This window comes from Lactuca virosa, chromosome 8, assembly GCF_052849685.1.
Source record: "Lactuca virosa cultivar CGN04683 chromosome 8, Lactuca_virosa_CGN04683_v6, whole genome shotgun sequence".
Taxonomy (NCBI): domain Eukaryota; kingdom Viridiplantae; phylum Streptophyta; class Magnoliopsida; order Asterales; family Asteraceae; genus Lactuca; species Lactuca virosa.
The window spans coordinates 131,732,770-131,752,780 of NC_136433.1; the positions used below are offsets into that span (position 1 = coordinate 131,732,770).

Consider the following 20,011-nt stretch of genomic DNA (forward strand, 5'->3'; position numbering starts at 1 on the left):
TAGATAATGTAACTCAAGCCATCCACTCTCCTTAAACATTGTTCTTTAATCATTAGGGTATCTACAATACATCAAGCTAAATAATGGTTAATAGTCCCATCATTTTATTCTTGATACAACTTTTTTTTTTCTTAAAATGCATTGCTACAAAAGTTCAAGTCAATAAAATATGTTTTGAAAATGAAAAATAAAGTTGTTTTTTTCTTATTAAACAACTCAATAATCATTTAATTCCATATCCATAAACCGACAAATTAAGGTAGACTTAAACTTAACATTCTCAGGGTCGAACGCAAGATTTCACAGTAAGGGTGTCACGGGAAAATCAAGGGTTGCACGGTAGTATAGAAAAAAAAAATTTCAAAAAAGTTTTCCACTTCGTCCGAAAAAATCGGATTGCTGGTGCCACTACGGACCCACCCTAAAACCGCCGTACTAAACTTTTCACAATGACAAACCGCCCCTGAACATTCTACTGTACTAAACTTTTCACAATGACTGAAAAATTCATGAACTTATGAAGTGTGGATTACATTTAGTTTCTCTCCAATTTTTTACTTAGACGAGAGCGGGTGGTATATCAAGTTTGTTATGCTTTTTTTTCCACATCCTCGCCACACTAGCTTTGCAATACCTTTTTTTTTTTTTTTTTTTTTTTTTGCATTTAAAGTGAATGGGTTGCCATTCCATTTTTTTATTTAAACAACTTCATTTAAAGAAAAACTTGAAATTTTCTTAATTTAAAATACAAATACATAACATTAATTTAAAACCTAAGAAACGTAATATTAAAAATAAAAACTACTAAGTAATTGCACGTTATTTAACGTAATATTAAAAATAAAAACTACTAACTAATTGCACATTATTTTACACACTCCTCGACAACATTCTAAACTCTATAAATTTGAAATGTCTCGTTTTCTGCTCGAAAACTTTGAAAAACTTCGTTTAAAATGATTGCATTATTTTCACCATCATTATCATAACTTTGTCAATCATATTTGAAGTTATTAACGACACTTTGTTTGTGTTCCGTAATTTTTGTAGATTTGATCTTTCGGTAGTTACCTCGATTTATTTCGTTCATGAAATGTTTGGTAATTTTACTCCAAAAAGCAGGGGCCAAAACCGTCTTTTCTATCAGTTCTATTAGACTCCAAGATATAATTAAACCCTTCCATTTCTTCATGTGTGCCAAACCACATTAGCCTTGCCGAGTGGCATGCCAAGACCACATCCCACGGCCTAATGTATGCGATTAGTTCGAAGGGTTTAATAATTGTGTTTATGGGACAGATCAAACAATCTCTTGCAATCAAAACAATATGACAGCGACAAGTGATTGATATCCATACACGTGTACGGTTGACAGCCACTCTGTTCATCCCTTTTCGTCTATATATGGACCTCAATAATCAAACAACCAGAAGCACCAAGCTTTAGCAAACTCAATCGAAACACAATCTTCAATCTCTTCCAAATCAACTTCAAAACCTTCCGATCATGTCTTGCTGCAATGGAAAGTGCGGATGCGGCTCAAGCTGCTCTTGCGGAAGCAGTTGCAAGGGGTGAGTTTTCTTCATATTTTACGATATATCGATCTAGAGAAGAAAAAATATATCATGTCTAGGATCAATTATTGCTTCGTGTTTTAAGTAAATCTCTTATTAGACTGAATTTATTTAAACTTTTGAGAAAAATTAAACGGAAACTGAATTTTAATTTGTTTGCAGATGTGGGATGTATCCTGACATCGAGACCTCCACCAACGCCACCGTGATCGTCGACGGTGTTGCACCAAAGAAGATGTAAGTATAGTACAGTACACCTCCAACTTCAATATGTAATATTAGGATATCAGTTAATTTCTTCATTCTTATAAAAATCACAACGATAAGATTGTGTTGCTTTAAGCTGATTGAGGTCTGAATCATGTGAAGGTATGATGATGGAAGTGAGGGAAGCTTTGTAGCTGAAGGTGCACAAGGATGCAAGTGTGGAGGAAACTGCAAGTGTGATCCTTGCAACTGTTAAGGCTCATTGATCCAAATAAACATCCATCTTTCAGTTGTGTTCTATATATGTCTCCATGCTTCTCATAGTTTCGTAGTGAAAAATAAAAGAATCCCCAGTCATCCATGGTTTGGGGGTTATATCTGTCTACCCATGGTCACTGTAAATGGTGGTTGTGTATAAGCAGTCATATGAGTATTATGGAGATAATGAAAGATTTGATGTGTATCCTTTGAGGAGTGAATGACTTTTTATGAAAGAAAAGTTGGCATCATGATCGTGGTCTAAAGCTTTTGTTTATTGGATATTAATATCAAGATAAAGAAAAAGATGATAGGTTTTTCTTGTTTTTTCCAAATTTAGGTAATTTTATTTTATTGAAGTAATAAGAGTAGGTTCGTGATAAAAAATTGAAACCGAATAAACGAACCCAACCAAATGATGTTTGGTTTATTTGGTAAATTCGGTTTGGTTAACCGAATAAGAATATTTTATTCAATTTGAGTTTCGTTAATTTTTTCTTATTTTGGTTAAACCGAAAAAACTGAAAAAACTATTTAATTAATATATATTTATATAGTTTATATCAGGAATGTTATTCGGTTCGGTTTTTCGGTTTTGGTTATATCGGTTCGTTTTATCAATTTTTTTATATTTTAAATCTAACCATAATCAAACCAAATAAGGTTCGGTTTAACCGGTTTCCGTTTGTTCGGTTACGATTTATTCGATTCGATTAACTGGTTAAACCAAATAAAATTCCACATGTAAAAATAAATATTAAACTAAAAGAAAAAAAACTTACTAAATTATTACTAAATAAAGAAAATACACCAATATATAACATTTATATTTATTTTTTCATGATGTGTTGTCTTGAAGAGATGATGCAGATACACAAATTGTTGAGAACGATTAATATAACTTTAATGGTATATAAAGGTCAGAGAAATCACTTAAGGTTAATTGATATTGGGTTAATTTGTTTTTGCCTAATTATACAAAACCTAAAACAATTATAAATTTATAATGGTTAATAACAAAATAATAAGTTATGATAATCTTAGTAACTAATTTAAATATAAAATGTTACTTCATATATATATATATATATATATATATATATATATATATATATATATATATATATATATATATATATATATATATATATATATATATATATATATATATTAAATAGCTTACCCGACTTTTTCGGCTTAACCAAACAATTAAAATTTAACCACAACCAAACCAAATAAGGTATTGTTATTCGGTTAACCAATCCGAATTAATCGAAAACCAAATAACCTGAACCAAATAAACCAAAAATTATTTGATTCTGTTTGTTAATTCCTGAGTTTATATCTATAAATTAACATTTTATATAGATTAGTTACTAAAAAAGATTTTCATGACTCATTATTTAATTATTAACCATTATAAATTAATAATTGTTTTATTTTTGTATTAAAAACAACTTATTAACCAAATGCTAATTAACATACAATCTTTTCTATACACAACTAAAGCTATATTAATCTACTTTTACAACTTGTATGAGTGCATCGACACTTCAAGATAATATATCGTGAAAAAACGAATATAATATGTTATGTATCACTGTATTTTTTCATTTGGTAAAAGTTTGGTAAGTTTTTTATTTTTAGTTTAATATTTATATATACATACGAAATTTTATTTAGTTTAACCGATAAACCGAACCGAATAAATCGTAACCAAATAAACCAAAACATATTAAACCGAACCTTATTTGTTTTGGTTATGGTTAGTTTTAATTTATAAAAAATGACCAAACTGCAAATTTGGTCCCTGTGGTTAACAAAAAAATGTGGATGAAGTCCAAAAGGTTTTCAACTTGCACCAATAGTCCAAAAACCGAAACTTTTTGTGGTTTTAGTCCCTGAAAAATTTGAAATGACTGTATTACCCTTTTAATTTCTTTTTCAAATTATTTTTATGTTACTAATTTTTTTAAAAATTAAAAATAAGAAGCGGGTCCACCCACCCCCATTTTACCCTATCCCTTCTCTCTCTCTCTCTCTCATACCTAATTTTCGTCGACCTTGCCTCTATCGAAAACAATAGCCCCTCCTCAAACAACTTAAAACTGCAAATTCCACACTTTCATCTCTCATTGCTACTCCTAAACAGGTAAACCCCACATCCCCGATTCTATTATAGAGATCGTCTTCTCAAGCTTCTGCTAGTATCCAGCCATCGCCAGCCACCGCTGAACCACTCCCATCATCTCCACGACCATTTCTCTCTTCTTAACCCTTACTCACTGCCACCTCTCCCATCTCAAGCCTCTCTTGTGACCACCTCCGTCGCATTTACCGGTAATCTTTTAACTCTCGTCGACCTCCTCTAACAAACCCATGTCGTAACTCACACACAAACAGATTATGAGTTTAACAGGTATGTATATGTTTTTAATCCTCAAAACTAGAGACATAACTCTATTTGTTAGTGATTCTCCATCACCACGAAATCGAAATGTTATTAGGTGCTCTTTTTTTTGCCTACAATTTTAAATTTTAATTGTCGAATAAAGAGAATGATGACGACTAGGATTCTGGTGACTTCAACAAATCGGCACAACTTAATGCTTGAATCCAAACAACCAACATCTATTCTGATTTGCCCCGTGGAACTTGGCTGGTGAATAAACTAGCCACCACTGGTTCCAATCATTCTCTGCTATGTTTTTATGCCTATTGTTCCATAAACATTAAACTTTGATTTTGGTATTTGTGTATGTTTAAATCTCGTCTCTATGTTTTAGTAAATCTATTTTTTTGTCTCTTTGTGTTCGATTTGCAGGAATTTATGTGTATGTATGTGTTTGTGTAAACAAGTGAGAATGAATCTACAGGGTTGGCGGATCCATGGCTGACGAAATTAGAGGTTGTGTTTGGTTGTATACAGTATAAAGGAGAGAGAGAGAGAGAGAGAGAGAGAGAGAGAGAGAGAGAGAGAGAGAGAGAGAGAGAGAGAGAGGTGGGCCCATATTCATTTCTAATTAGTTAAAACATTTTAAGTATTTAAATAAGTAAGAAAAAAAAACAAAAAATAAATAAAAAGGGCAAAACGGACTTTTCATATTTAACATGGGTCATAACCACAAAAAAGATTCGATTTTGGACCATCCATGCAAGTTCAAAATTTTTTGGACCTTATCCATATTTTTTTGCTAACCACAGGGACCAAATTTGCAATTTTGTCAAAAAAAAAAATAGATAAAATCGAACAAATTAAACTGAAAAAACCAACCAAATAACACCCTCAAATAAGAATCAAACAGTTTCATAATCACCTTAAAAATTAATTTTCTTATTACGAATTTTGGATATGTTTCACAGTTCTAAAAAGCTCATCATGACTTCGTCATAACACGACATGCCTCCAAGGTTTGTACTTGACGTCATACTTTAACAAAACGCACATTAAGTCTTATATTTATATAAAAATGAATAATAGTAGAATATATATATATATATATATATATATATATATATATATATATATATATATATATATATATATATATATCATGGTTGCAGAAATCGTCCAAATCGGCCGATTAATCGCCGCCTAATTACTGATCAGACCTCCACTGATGAGATTTTTTGCTAATCAGTCACTATAATCAAGTTTGGTCAACGCAGGTCAAAGTCGGACCTAATTGCCGCCTAATTGGACCTAATCGAAGTTAATCGGACCTAATCGGTCAAACTTGGTCAAAGAAAATTCAAAACATTTTAAGTACGTGCATTTATATTTGAGATAATTAAACTAATTGTTGACTTGTTGGATGATGATTTTGTGTGTTTGTTAAATTTATTAAGTTATTATTAAACTTTTATGCTTATTTACTTATATTCGTAGGTTTAAAGTTAGATTTATAAATTTTTGAATAATTTTAATTATTAATAATTAATGGTCCCCGATTAATCCTCCGATTGATTTCCGCCTAGCCGATTAATCTTTAATCCCTAGTCCACCGACTAGCTAACAATTAGCGATTTCTGCAACCATTATATATATATATATATATATATATATATATATATATATATAATACAATATTATCACCTTAAGTTACACTTTCACAAACTTTGTGGCACGCGACAACTTATAATGCTTAAGGTTTTATATTACCGTAATGACACGCCTTACGTTATTTAAAACTCACGAAATCAAAATAACTTTTGTAAAATTGGTTACTAGTCATTTTCATAAGTCATTTTCATAGTATATAAAAGTTATCAAATAATTAAAGTGATTGTATGATTGTCAATAATGTTCCTAACATGCTTTTGGTTGAATGTAAAAAGGAAAAAAATAGTTTATATTTAGCGTATTTTAGGGAAAAAATAGTTTATATTTGTCCAACCATACATAGCAAGTTTTAGTTTTAGGATATTTAGCGTGTTTTTTTTCTAAGAAGATTATTGTTAATCGTAAAAATATTTTGTAATATTATTTAGGAATGAGCATCTCAATAAAATACCAAAGTTGGAAACCACATATCACATGATGTCTATAATTAGTTCTTAAATATATAAGTCGATTTTTAATATTAGGGATTATTACACAACTAAATAAGTGTATTTAATCGTTTAATAGTATTGTTTTGGTAAGACCAAGTTGTCAAACTCTAGATGTACATGTATGATTCAGTTCAGAAATCTGATTATCAGTTAAACTAAGTAAATTACACGAATTGTCCCTATGGTTTAGGGTAATTTGCACGTTTGGTCCCTAATTTATTTTTTTAACTCGGAAGGTCCTTACTGTTTGTTTTTGTTACACGTTTGGTCCTTGTCTTACCTAAAAAAATTATTTTCCCCTTGATTGTTTAATTTATTTAAATAAACACATCCCAACCCCACCTCTTTTACCTTACCTTACCTACCCCAACATTTTTCCTTATTTAAATAATAGTCTTTTTAGGTAAGACAGAGACCAATCGCATAACAAAAAAAAAAGTAGGGACCAAACGCGTAACAAAAACAAACAATATGGACTTTCCGAGTTAAAAAAATAAGTTAGGGACCAAACGTGAAAATTACCACAAACCATAGGGACCATTCATGTAATTTACTCTTAAACTATAGACAATAAAGTAAAATGGGGAAAATTTAATTAACTAAGAAACTAAGAACAAGAACAAAGGAAAATAAAAGCTAAAGAAAACTTATTCGAAAACAGATAAATAAATGTACTTTTACTTAGGCTTGAACACTCTTCATATACGGTTGATAGTTATGTCGTGCAATGGATATTAATTGTTATCAACCGATTCCTAACATGGTTAAGCCTCTTGGTCTGATTCTAACCCCTAATGATGTTAAGGGCATTAACTCAATGATCATGATATTAATTAATCCCTATTATCAATTTTTTGTTCATATCATGCAAGATTTGATCTTTAATTAATCTCAATGGTCATAAAAATCAACTAATGCACATCATAGGCATCTAATGCAATTCACACACATTAAAGTTAATTACTTTATCAATATAACCCAAAGATTTGGTCAATCACCATCATAATTATCGATTGTCATTATCAACTATGATTCAAGCAAACACAATCAGATTGGTCATTTAGACTATATTACTCATCAAAAGACAATAAAGATAGAAACTTTAACACATATGGATCTTTGATCAAACAAGCATAATAAATTAAATAACTCAAACTATCCAAATAGAAATCAAAGAAAATATTAAAGGTTCATCTACATCTAATCAAAAGAAAAAGAGTTTTTAGCCCAAAATCTGTTTTTTTTAAACAACTCTAATTACCAACCAAAAACCCGACAAGAAACTAGAACAAACACAAAAATAGAAAGGTTCATCTACATGTAATGAAAAGAAAAATAGTTTTTAGCCTAAATCTGGAATGGAAAACAGGAAGGAATCATCATAGAATGCTAAATTTACACATTGAACCAAACCTATTGACATCGCTAATGATTCTGCACCCTATTCTTCATATCCTTGCTCCTAGTCAGCCATCCGGCCTTCAAATCGCCTAATGGACTCTCAAAATGGCACCTTTGATATGTATCCTCATATATTCTCTAAGATATCCCTCTTAGGCCAAAGGGTAAAGACTATTTATAGATTTTCTAAACCAACAGAAAACGTGGCACATAATGTTGTTAGACGCACCATGTAAATTCAATACTTTTGTGACAAGTAAGGATCTTCAAGATTCTGCGTATAACACAAATTAATCTGATCAACACATCGTGTATGGAAGATGCACGCAATGTATAGTTGCTTGATTGAGCCCTTTGTCAACTTCATTATTCCTACTCAATATCCAGCTCCATTTTGCTTCCTTTTTGTCCTACAACTTTATTTTGTTGCAAAATTGCAATTCCAAGCATTATAAGTAGGGAAATGTCCAATAAAGTCCCAATATTTTGGGGGGAAATTTGTGAAATGACCAAAAAAGTGGGGGTGTTTGAAAAAAATGACCAATAAAATGTATGTTTCAGAAAATGACCATGAGTTCCGCAAAGATGGTCTCTGCGGAACTCCTTCAGTTCCGAGGAAGTGATGTGGCATTGGTAAATTTGTAAAAACACAAAAAAAAACTTAACAAAATTGAAAAAATTGTCTTACAAATGTAGTTTTATAGTTTAATTTGTTATATTGAATCAATGGTATGTGAGAAATGGTGAACCATCGTTAAATTAACAAAAAAACATTTACCAAAATCGTTTTTTGGCCATGGTTATGTGAAAAACAATTCCTCAGAGGCATGTGTTTGAAGAACAATTCCTCAGACCCTCTGAGGAATTGTAATTGTTCTTCAAACATATGCCTCTGAGGAATTGTTCTTCAAACACATGCCTTTGAGGAATTGTTATTCGCAAATTCATGGCCAAAAAATGATTTTGGTAAGTTTTTTCGATTTAAACACAATTTATTCGATTTTGGTAAGTTCAAACACAATTTTTTCAATTTCAAACACAATTTTTTCGCAGCACCCTTTCAATTTTGTTAAGTTTTATTTGTGTTTTTATAAATATACCCCTATCACGTCACTTGCTCAGAACTTTTCCAATTCCTCAGAGCTGAAAGAGTTCTGCAGAGACCCTCTCTGCGGAACTCGTGATCATTTTCTGAAACATCCATTTTCTTGGTATTTTTTTTCAAACACCCCCACTTTTTTGGTCATTTCACAAATTTTCCCTATTGTGGGCCAGATTACGGTTTAATCCCAAATTATTATTATTTTTTTTACAAAAAAGACAGACTACCAGTTAAAACTTCGGAATAATTGTTTTTTGCCGGTTTCATAAATTTAGTCAGTATCCCGCATTTTTTTTGTTAATTGGTCAACATATTGGGACTTTTCTAAAAATTACGTTATTTTCTACCAATAACCAAAACTAGTTTAAGGGCAATCTTTAAAAAAGTCTCAATATTTTGGTTATTGGTAAAAGATAACGTAATAATATAGATTAGCTCAAGGATAATCTTCAGAAAAGTCTTAATAGTTTGGTTATTGGTAAAAAAAATAACATAATCCTTAGAAAAGTTCTAATATTTTGACAAATTAACGAAAAAAGACGGAATGCTGACTAAATTTGTGAAACTGGACGAAAAATGTTATTTTGAAGTTTTAGCCGGTAATCTGTCTTTTTTTTTTTATAAACAAATATTAATTTGAGATTAAACCGTAAACTGACATAACATATTGAAACTTTATTTAAGATTTCCCTTATAAGTATCATTTATCTTCAATACATCTTAAAACATTAAGATATTTAAAAAATATATATGTATAATAATAAATAAATAATAAATACAAATAATATTGTTAATAATTGTAATAATAACAAAGATTTATCTAAAAAATAAGAACAAAATTAGAAACATGGTGATTTTATTGAAAAAAATAATGTTTGAAAGCATAAAGATATTTTTCAAATATTTCTCAAACTTAAGTTATCTACATTAATGCAATGTCATTTTTTAAAACATATTGTCAGATTTTATAACTTTATCGGGGGAAATTACTACTTATAGACATTTTTTTTGGGAGGGGGGGGGGATTTCAAAAAAATAGACACAAAAAGTCAAATTTCCAGGTATATACATGGATTCCACGGAGGTGAACTCCGAGGGCTCCGCAGAATCAACTTATTCTCCGAGGAATCGATGTGGCAAAAAAAAATCTCAAGTTCCATTCCGCGGAGCTACCTCTGAGGAATGAAGTCATTCCGTGGAGGTAGCTCCGAGGAATGGCTCTTCAGGAAAAAAAATTCACCTCTAATGATTCTTTTATGTAAAGATCTCCGATTAAAAGATTAATTTTTTTCCACCTCACATTCATTCCAAACATTGTCAAGAAAAATTCATACTATCATAATCTTTTCTTGAAAATAATTAGTTGGGGAATGAGTATAAACCCCGAAGAATCGATGTGAAAAAAAAAATATAAAAAATCTGAAGAGATGGTGGTTGATCGTAATTTCCTGGGGCTCTTCTTCAGAGATCAAACACAAACACCCGGGCTTCACTGAAAATATTAGAGAGAATAGATTGAAGAGATGTTTAGAATAAGGGGGGTGGATGAGATGTTACAGACAGGGGCTCTTGTTACTGGTTCATTGGATGCTGGAAATGTTAAGGTCGACAGTGATAAGGAGGTCGTCGGACCTGTTTTAGTCGGAGAGAGAGAGAGAGAGAGTGTGTGTGTAAAACAGAGATAGGGAGAGAAAGAGGGAGGGGGTATGGTGGATGTGGTGGGTGGGGTATATAATTCTTTTGATTTTATTATTATTTTTAAATTAAAATAGTGTTAAAATAAATATAGAAAATATAAAATAGAAATTAAAAAGGCATAATAGTCTTTTCAAAATTTTCAAGACCAGAATCACGAAAAATTTCTGATTTTGAACATTTAATACAAATTGGAAACCTTTTGAACCATATCTACAGTTTTTACGAAACCAGAAAGACCAATTTTACAGTCTTACAATTTATTATACATCTTAATTATTTATAATCAATAATTATTCAATAGTAAACTAAAATAAAAATCATTATTTTATTTGTAAATATATATTATATATATAATATATAATAACCAAATACAAAAAGTTTATATTTAATTTAATTTAAATAGTTTAACTTAATTTGTTTTATTAAAATAGTGGCTGTATATATTGTAGATAGGGAACCTATTTAAGGCTTTGAAAAATGAAAAATGAAAACCAAAACCTTTCCCTGTATGCAAAAGAAAGGATCTTACTTTTGAAAGTCTTTTAAAGAGCCGATGGAGATGCTCTAGAACAAACGAGACATTGATAGATGAAAGATATCCATACACCGATGCACACGTGTACGGTCGACAGCCACTCTGTTCATCCCTCTTGCTCTATAAATGGAGCTCAATAATCACACCATTAGACCCACCAAGCTTTAAGCGAATTCGATCAAAACACATTAATCATCAATCTCTTCGAATCAACTCCAAACCCTCCGGATCGATCATGTCTTGCTGCAGCGGAAAGTGCGGATGTGGCTCAAGCTGCTCTTGCGGCAGCAGCTGCAACGGGTAATTACTTTTCTTCAATTCTTTTACGCGATTTAGCTAGAGAAAAACAGTATATATCATCTCTGGTATCAAATTTTTCGTGTTTTAATGGAGTATTAATATGAACTTTCTGGAACCTTGAGAAAAAAATAATCAACAGAAACTGAACTTTTGTTTGCAGATGCGGGATGTATCCTAACATCGAGACCTCCACTACTGCCACCGTGATGATCGTCGACGGTGTTGCACCAAAGAAGATGTAAGTAGCACATCTCTCATGATCTACAGCTTCAATATGTTCTTAATTAGTCGTGAGAATTATCAATATCAACATATATATAAGATTGTGTTAGTTTAAGCTGATTGAGGTTTGAATCATGTGAATGTGAAGGTATGATGATGGAAGTGAAGGAAGCTTTGTAGCTGAAGGTGCACAAGGGTGCAAGTGTGGAGGAAACTGCAAGTGTGATCCTTGCAACTGTTAAGGCTCATCGACCCAAATAAACATCCATCTTTCAGTTCATGTGTTGTATGTCTCCATGTTTCTCATACTGTAGTGAAAAATAAAATAATATCCCAACACATATTGGTCTATTGAACTACTATGAGTAATTGAGAATTATATATATGCAATGATTCTGTATGAAAGAAGAATTAACATGTATGAAATATATGATCATGATCTGATAATCTCTTTACTTGTTTTAATCAAAAGTTTGTGTTGGTTCGGGTTCAAATTTTTGGTTTATCAAATATATGAATATCATAAAATGACTTTATATTTTGAAATTTGGATTTTGCAAAGTTATTTATTGCTAAACAGATAATTTCGTTGAAAAAAAAATAGGAATCTTTTAGGAAACTATTGTAAGGATCACTAGTAAAGCAATTTGATAAGAAACTGTCATTTTGTAATGTTCAATGTACCAAAAATAGATGGTCATATTAGTCGTTACCTAGTAAAATTAAAATAAGTCAAGTAATTTCATGATTACTTAGAATATATATATATATATATATATATATATATATATATATATAATTGAAATTATATATATATATATATATATATATATATATATATATATATATATATATATATATATATATATATATATATATAATTTCAATTATGGATATCATAACCCTAAACACCATATATAGTCAAATTAATTTAGCTTTGAACAAAAGAGTGTCTAGCTTCATAGGCCGTAGCATATCCAAAAATCATTTTGATGCGTTTTCTGATATCAAATACTAAATATGGATTATAGCTTAATGGTATCAAGATATTCAGATATTGTTAAGATGTTCTCAAAAGGTTCCAGTTTGATCAAAAGATGTAAAATATTAGTTGTTAAAAGTGTTTGTGTGAGCCGTTATTCTAAAACAAGTAAATTCTCAAATAATTGAAGTTTGCAATTTTTGTCTTCTTGTCCAATAACAGAGACGAAGGTTTTGGATATTTTAGCGAGTGTGTTTCTCTATGGAAATACTTGTATATTAGTATGCATCAGATCTTTGAATGAGAATAATTTTCTATTAGTTGTTGCTTACCTCATACTTTTTATAAGATATTGAAACCATATCCAAGATGCCAAGTTTTTAGTCATGTGATGATCAAACTTTATAATAATTGACTATAAACAAAACTCTAGCAGATATTTTTGTTCCATTCATGATTGATCTATATTCTAAAATAGTGGCTAGAAAAATGTCAAAAAGATTGAATTAAAAACAAAAAAAAAATATCTTATCTCTATTTTAGTGGGTAGGAAGATGTCGATACTCGATATGATTTATCTACTTTTATTCTATTGATAAAGGGAGGTGGTGACCAAAGAATTAACAACATAAAAACATGAACCTTCCTCATTTATTAGAAGGCATGTATCATCATAAATAATGTAACATGAGATACATTTTACCAAAAGATTAGAAGAAGGTATCTGAAATTGTGTCATCAACAAACACTTGCAATTAAAACACAAACTATGTAAGATATTTGATGATCTCTACACCAGTTGCAACTGCACCTCCTGTGATGGCATCCATCACAACTTTCTCACCTTTGCTGTTGGTCACTGCCGACACGATTGCTCCAGTCACCGCTCCAGCAACCATTGCATTTTTCTATATATCATTTTTTTTTTAAAAAAAAAAAAAAAAAAAACAATTTAGATGAAAAAATCTTTGAGAAAAAGACAAATGTTTTATGTAACACCACATAAATTATAAAATGATTACCCAGTCTCTAGTGCCACGGACTCTTTCAACACCATACTCCATTCCCACGTAAAGTCCAGCAACAGCTCCTGTTAAGGAAAGTAAAGGAATCTAAGTATTTTTCTATTTCAGGCTACAATATAAAGGAGATAGATGCTCTAAATAACTATACGATAATTACGAAAACAAGATTCTTTTAAATCGTACCCCAGTATGCGCCTTCTTTACACATCTTCTTCAACTGCAATATTAATAATGGCTGTTTAGAGTTCTCATTTTCACTAGATTTTTATATAATTTGGGAGCCACAAAAGCATAAAGAAAAAGAACAATTATCTTATGGATAAGTGACTAAATTTGCAAGTAGTTAATGATTAATAATTCAAAACAAAATATGATGTATAGAGATCTTAGTATCTCACCGAGTCCTCAAGGTTATGTTTTGAAAGACTCCCTGAAAAACGAACATCAAGAAACACAATCAAATTAAAGACAAGGAAAGGTATTTGAGTAAAGCACCCAAGTCGACATCTGATTATGGAATTTCTGCTGACTATTAAGTCGAGATCCACTGCTCATCCTTTCAAAATTTGGTATAAATTTCAAAATTTTGGTCTGAACTTTCGAGTTTTGATGTTAAACAAGTTAAGAATCAACTTCAAAGTTCTCATAGCGACATCGAACTTCATAACAAGTATTAATTTGCTAAAAGATCTGTGTCGAAATGCATTTGAAAGGAAGTAGGTTTAACATCAAAATTAGAAACACAGAATGCCTCTCAGCTTCTGGATTCATAAACAAGTTACCCCCAATTGCTACAACAGAAGTAGAACGCTTAAAACTAGTCATCAACGGCGACGACGCAAGCAATAAGTAACCGACTTTGGATGATCACAAGTGATGCAAATGAGACACAAGAAAAGGAAGCGAAATCAAATCAGAGACGATAAAACCTCGTTGAACCACATGGTAAGTCTCCTCCACAAGTGTTTTTGCAACGGCAACCTGAAATGCGAATTATAACAATCCAAATTAGAACTACCAAGACCTAATTTGGAGACAGAAAGCACAAACAGTGAATAGATAGTTAATTAGGGGAAATGATAATGAATACGAACAGTTCCGATCTTCAAGAAGCCATCGACGGTGTGATTGAGGAGGGGATTTCCCGTGTCGATGACGACGTCGACCTTGGGAGAAGATAATGAACCTGCGAAGGTCTTGCTCGGCATCTTCAGTTGTTGGATTTCTGTAGCACACAGTAACGGTTTGTAGTTTGTACCTTTGATTCGATTTGCCGCGAGGATTTAAGAGTAAATCATACACAATTTGTCATGTACTCACGTTACTTGTGCACCACAAAATCTACCACTTTATTAGCTGTATTGAATATAGATGAAGTTTTATTTAAAGTGTGAATTCATTAAAATTGTAAATTTCGTCGACATGGCCTAGATTCGTATCAAAGAGAAATTATTTATACTAAATCGTTTTGTTTTTCTTGGTTTATTCTATTATATAGGTAGTTTGATTTAAGCTGAATAAATACACTGCAATTATAGTTACATATTAACTCTAGTATTGAGCGAAATCGACATGAGTCTCATATTTTGTATGAATTTAAATTTGGATCGTTTATAATAATATAGAGTTAGATAAAACTTCTTTTTGTTATTTTCAATTTAAGAAAATAATCTCAAACACATAGGATCACTCACAAAACATTATAAAAAACTATATATTATTATAGGTATGTTGGAAATTTTAATATATATATATATATATATATATATATATATATATATATATATATATATATATATATATATATATATATATATGTTGTATATATAATTAACTCTAAGTGGGTTTGTGTTCTACTCCGTGGGAGAGTCAAAACGATATATCGTATGTCCAAAATGAAGTATATGTGAATAAGATATCGATACTCAAAGTTGGGTATTTGAGAATAAAAGTTAGCAAGTAAAGTGGGTGTGAGAATGAATCCCACATTGGGAGAAAGACCATACTCTAGTGTGGTTATAAGCTTGAATGTATGATAGACTTACAAGCTTGTACATGTGGTTTTACTCCAACTACTACCCGCATGCAGGGGGGTGCGAATCTTGGATTATGTAGGCCAAATTCACCGAACTTGTGTGTGAGCGTGACCTGCAGACATGAATGCAGCTCTGAAAACTCGGCGAATTTGTTAAGGGAAAAGTTAGATCAGATTTAGGTTTAACATTTCTTGATGTTTCTGAGGTTCTTATGGCATAAAAATCTAATCTTGATGGTTATATTCCTTCAATGCATGGATCGTTGGTCATTTTGTGAAGGTTTGGAACTAGGGTTTGTGCCGATCTGAGAATTGGACAAATGGTATTAATATAAATTTTGGTAGCTACTTGAGTACGCATGGTGTGCGTACTCCTAGAGTACATAACGCGTAATGGGTTTGTTCCGTTTTCTCTTCTGTGGAAACATCGTGCATGGGGCGTACTTATGGTGTACGCATGGCGTACTCCCAAGAGGAAAAATATGTCATTTGGGGCTTTCGGCCAAGTTGGGTGGGTTTAGCCTTGGAAGGGTAAAATGGTATTTTACGGTTTTACCCTTAGTGAAAGAGAATATGAAATGGACCTTGATGATGGGTTATTACTCTAATTATTGATTAGGGTTGGTTTTGATTGGTTCAGTGTGAGGAGCTTTCGTAGCAGCAGCGTGTGTGTGAGTTTTGGCTATCTTCGGATTGAGGTGCATCTCCTTATTGTACTTGTGGGTCGAATGCACCAATGTCGGTCCATTGGGTAAATGAAAATAGTGTTGAACCTGTAGATTGATGCATATAGTTTGTTGTGCGTTCTTGCGTAAATGCATTCTCGACATCTAGCATATGAATGAACATATCTTAGACAATTCACTATTGAACACCAACTTAATTGTTGTTGATTAGAATATCGGGATAAACATACTACTACAAAAATGTCATAGGAACCCCAAATATAATATGTTTTAGCAAATTTTAGTGAAAATTTAAGGGTTTTTTTTTTTTTTTTTTTTTTTTTGCATAGGTGAAAGTTAATAATATTTGGATCTAAATAAAAACATAGATCATACCATAATATAAAACCTCATTTAAATTGTCAACTATAACTGCTTTAAAATATAAAATTGGATCCACTTACTTAAGCACAAAATTAGACTTTACTTACTAGCCGGTTTTTATGACATGCTTTTTAAGGTTTAATAAGATTCGGACATTCGCTTCTAAAAACATAATTAGATCCCCATGACGCAAATATAGGATCTAGTTCTACTTAGTTTCATGTTCAAATTTTGGTCGTATTAAGAGCTTAATGGACTTAGGGTTTAAGATTTTGCCATGGAGTTGAGTCCTACTGGATAAAGTTAGAAACTTTATCCATTAAGTCATTGAGAAGAAGTAGATCTAGAAGTATGAGCATTGATCTGTAAGGATTAAGCATTTAATGGAGATTTTTTGGCATTTTTCTAGTAGCCACGACATGGCCAATGGATAGCCACGGAGTGGCGAAGTTTAGATTTATGACTGATTCATCATGGCATTACTACGACATGGCCAAGGGGGGCCCATGACGTGGCAATGTCCTGCATGTTGACTTTTGACCTTGTGTTCCTACGGCGTGGCCAAGGAGGGCCCACGACGTGGCGTTCATTTTGTGGACCCTTAACCGTTGACTTTTGACTAGTTTGACCTAGGGTCAAACTTGGAGGTTTTGGGTTGTTAATTGAGGATTTAACTGTCTTGGTGATAGTCGATTCGTGTGATTAAGTAGTGCAAGGTGTGAGGGTATTGTTGTGCATCTTCAGTTCTTCAATTCGGGTGAGTTTCTCATATGTCGACATAGTGCGGTTGGGTTGAGGTGGTACAATTTTATGTTGTAGGCCAACAAACCCAGGGCAATCCAGTCGGGAGAGTGTGGGCCAGGGGCAATCCAGTTTTATATTGTGGGCCTTGTATGCATGTTTTGTATATGCATTGTCGTGTGGGGTATTTTGGGGAGCTCGGTAAGCTTTGTGCTTACGATTTGCGGTTTAAACATTTTCAGGTACTTCCAATTCCAAAAGGAAGGGCCTGGCTTGACTGCACCACATCCCCCGATGGCTTTTCCGTGCTGATTACTTTTGATTTACTCTGATGTTTGCAAAATATATTTTTACCTTGTTGGTTGTGACAACTCGAAATTTCTATCTTGTACAATCATTCACTTCAATCTAAGCCAGACTTGTTTCTGCTAACTTTTAGCACAATTTAGAGTATGTTAGAGTGTTCTAAAGACTAGTCCTTCAAGAGGTAATTATAGGAAGTATACTCTAGAGTTTAATGTGCAACATTTAGTCTCAAAACTCCAAGAGTTTGGAGTTTACGGCCATAAAATGGAGTTTACGGCCGTAAACTCTAAGGTATAAATATGACACTTAGCCATTTTAGTCATTTTTACCATTTTCAAGCCTAGAAGTCATTCTCTCTTAAGTATCATCCGATTTTTCACTAAGATCTTCAACTTTGTAAGTGATTCTTTCCTTGATTAGTTGATATACTTCAATATCTAGTGATTGTACATGATTTCATCCATGAAATCTCTTCATTTTGATAGATCTTCAAGTGTTCTTCATTTCACCAAGAACACCAAGAACACACACTAGTGTTCTTGGACCTTAAACACCCTTACAAGCTTCTATAATGTAAGTACTCTTGCCTTAGCTTGTTATATGCTTGAATCACTTAGTTTACACCTAGAAAACATGAAGAAAACAAGATCAAAAGGTGTTTACGGCCAAGGCAATCTCCTTGGGCCGTAAACCCTAATTAAGGGGGAAAAATGAGCCCTAATCCCTTCCAAAGCCTTGGAACCAAGTATAGAATACTTCCAAGAAAAGTATAGGACCTTAAACATCAAAAGAACCAAGAACAAATGGTGTTTACGGCCAAGGCAATCACCTTGGGCCGTAAACACTAGTTAGTGGTGCATATGTGCCACCATTCCTTCCTAAGGTTTAGACTTGAACATAAGAACACTTCCAAATGACTTGTAAGACCTTATATCACAACTTGGTACAAATTACCATGAGTTTACGGCCGTAAACTCATGGGGGTTTACCCCTTGGCCGTAAACTCATGTGATGCATCCATATTGGCCATAAACTCCAATGAGAGGCCATACTTCCCTTAGATGCAACCCTTTGGTACTTCTAGCACTTGAATTAAAGTGTTTTCCATGTCCTAGGGTGTCTTCACTTGCTTAATTAGTTGTTAATTGACTAATTAGATACATATATGTGTCATTATATGTTAAATAGGATCCGTGTGTGTGTTCAAGTCTTCACTTGACACTTAGCATCCTATACCATCCGTTCATCCAAACCACTCACTACAGGTGAGTTCATACCCCTTAATCAACCTTTTAAATGATTTTAAATGCTTTTATGGGGGGGGGGGGAATACAAGTTGAACTATTATAGTTATTATATCAATCATATATGATTAATAACTACCAAACAAGTGGATTTTCTTACTTTTCAAACTGTGTTATCAAACAAACTACTTCAAATCGTTTTACAAACTCTTTTACATGTTAAATACTTTTATTAAACTCTTTTAAACTTATATTTTGTCAAATGTGTATCTATATAGATATATTTATATAAGTAGGATTGAAAGGACTTAGGACTGATAGCTCACCTTACTTCCTGTTCCTTGTTTGGTTGTGGACTTAGGGTATCGGTTGTTTGTCCGAAGGTCGTTTGAATCTTAGTTATATATTATGTATATGTATATAGATATAAAAGTTCCTTAATTCAGTTCAATTCCTTTGGGTAGCAAGGGTATACAATCATGTTCATTCATACAAACAACATTACTAGTAAACTATAATAGGTATAGTTTAGGAAGTTACTAATACTATTTCAAGAACAATGAAACATACAAAGAGTCAGTTCATACATGAGTCATACATACTAGACAGAGAGAACATACAACACAGCTAGTACGTACTATACATTATACAAGAGAACATACTATTATGAGAAACTAAGAGAACATACATACATACTAGACAGAGAGAACATACAATACAACTAGTACATACATTACATATACAAGTATACAATAACATAAATGTGAACCATCGTTCG

General features: G+C 32.1%; 3 protein-coding genes across 3 annotated transcripts; 2 read left to right on the forward strand and 1 right to left on the reverse strand.

The window, feature by feature from the left end:
* The first annotated feature begins 1,414 nt into the window (after positions 1-1,414).
* Positions 1,415-2,290, forward strand: LOC145130319 (metallothionein-like protein type 2). The gene is made up of 3 exons (XM_079065138.1): positions 1,415-1,571; positions 1,737-1,811; positions 1,944-2,290. The coding sequence occupies exons 1-3, from the start codon at positions 1,507-1,509 to the stop codon at positions 2,035-2,037; spliced, it is 234 nt and encodes a 77-aa protein (XP_078921264.1). The 5' UTR covers positions 1,415-1,506; the 3' UTR covers positions 2,038-2,290.
* Positions 2,291-11,466: 9,176 nt separating this feature from the next.
* LOC145133870 (metallothionein-like protein type 2) lies at positions 11,467-12,300 on the forward strand. The gene is made up of 3 exons (XM_079068826.1): positions 11,467-11,629; positions 11,790-11,867; positions 12,000-12,300. Exons 1-3 carry the CDS (start codon positions 11,565-11,567, stop codon positions 12,091-12,093), a joined length of 237 nt encoding a protein of 78 aa, XP_078924952.1. The 5' UTR covers positions 11,467-11,564; the 3' UTR covers positions 12,094-12,300.
* A 1,153-nt stretch (positions 12,301-13,453) lies between these two features.
* OEP16-1 (outer plastid envelope protein 16-1) lies at positions 13,454-15,178 on the reverse strand. Its single transcript, XM_079069398.1, has 6 exons — positions 14,953-15,178; positions 14,788-14,839; positions 14,257-14,288; positions 14,042-14,075; positions 13,856-13,923; positions 13,454-13,741 (listed from the first exon to the last, which is right to left on the reverse strand). Exons 1-6 carry the CDS (start codon positions 15,064-15,066, stop codon positions 13,601-13,603), a joined length of 441 nt encoding a protein of 146 aa, XP_078925524.1. The 5' UTR covers positions 15,067-15,178; the 3' UTR covers positions 13,454-13,600.
* Between the last annotated feature and the right edge of the window lie 4,833 nt (positions 15,179-20,011).

Coding starts and splice junctions, on each gene's coding strand:
- OEP16-1 (XM_079069398.1), bottom strand. CDS start 15,066: ATGCCGAGCAAGACCTTCGCAGGTTCATTATCTTCTCCCAAGGTCGAC. Junction 14,076..14,256: donor AACATAACCTTGAGGACTCG/GTGAGATACTAA, acceptor TTAATATTGCAG/TTGAAGAAGATGTGTAAAGA. Junction 13,924..14,041: donor TAAAGAAGGCGCATACTGGG/GTACGATTTAAA, acceptor TTTCCTTAACAG/GAGCTGTTGCTGGACTTTAC.
- LOC145133870 (XM_079068826.1), top strand. CDS start 11,565: ATGTCTTGCTGCAGCGGAAAGTGCGGATGTGGCTCAAGCTGCTCTTGC. Junction 11,630..11,789: donor TGCGGCAGCAGCTGCAACGG/GTAATTACTTTT, acceptor TTTTGTTTGCAG/ATGCGGGATGTATCCTAACA. Junction 11,868..11,999: donor GGTGTTGCACCAAAGAAGAT/GTAAGTAGCACA, acceptor GTGAATGTGAAG/GTATGATGATGGAAGTGAAG.
- LOC145130319 (XM_079065138.1), top strand. CDS start 1,507: ATGTCTTGCTGCAATGGAAAGTGCGGATGCGGCTCAAGCTGCTCTTGC. Junction 1,572..1,736: donor TGCGGAAGCAGTTGCAAGGG/GTGAGTTTTCTT, acceptor ATTTGTTTGCAG/ATGTGGGATGTATCCTGACA. Junction 1,812..1,943: donor GGTGTTGCACCAAAGAAGAT/GTAAGTATAGTA, acceptor AATCATGTGAAG/GTATGATGATGGAAGTGAGG.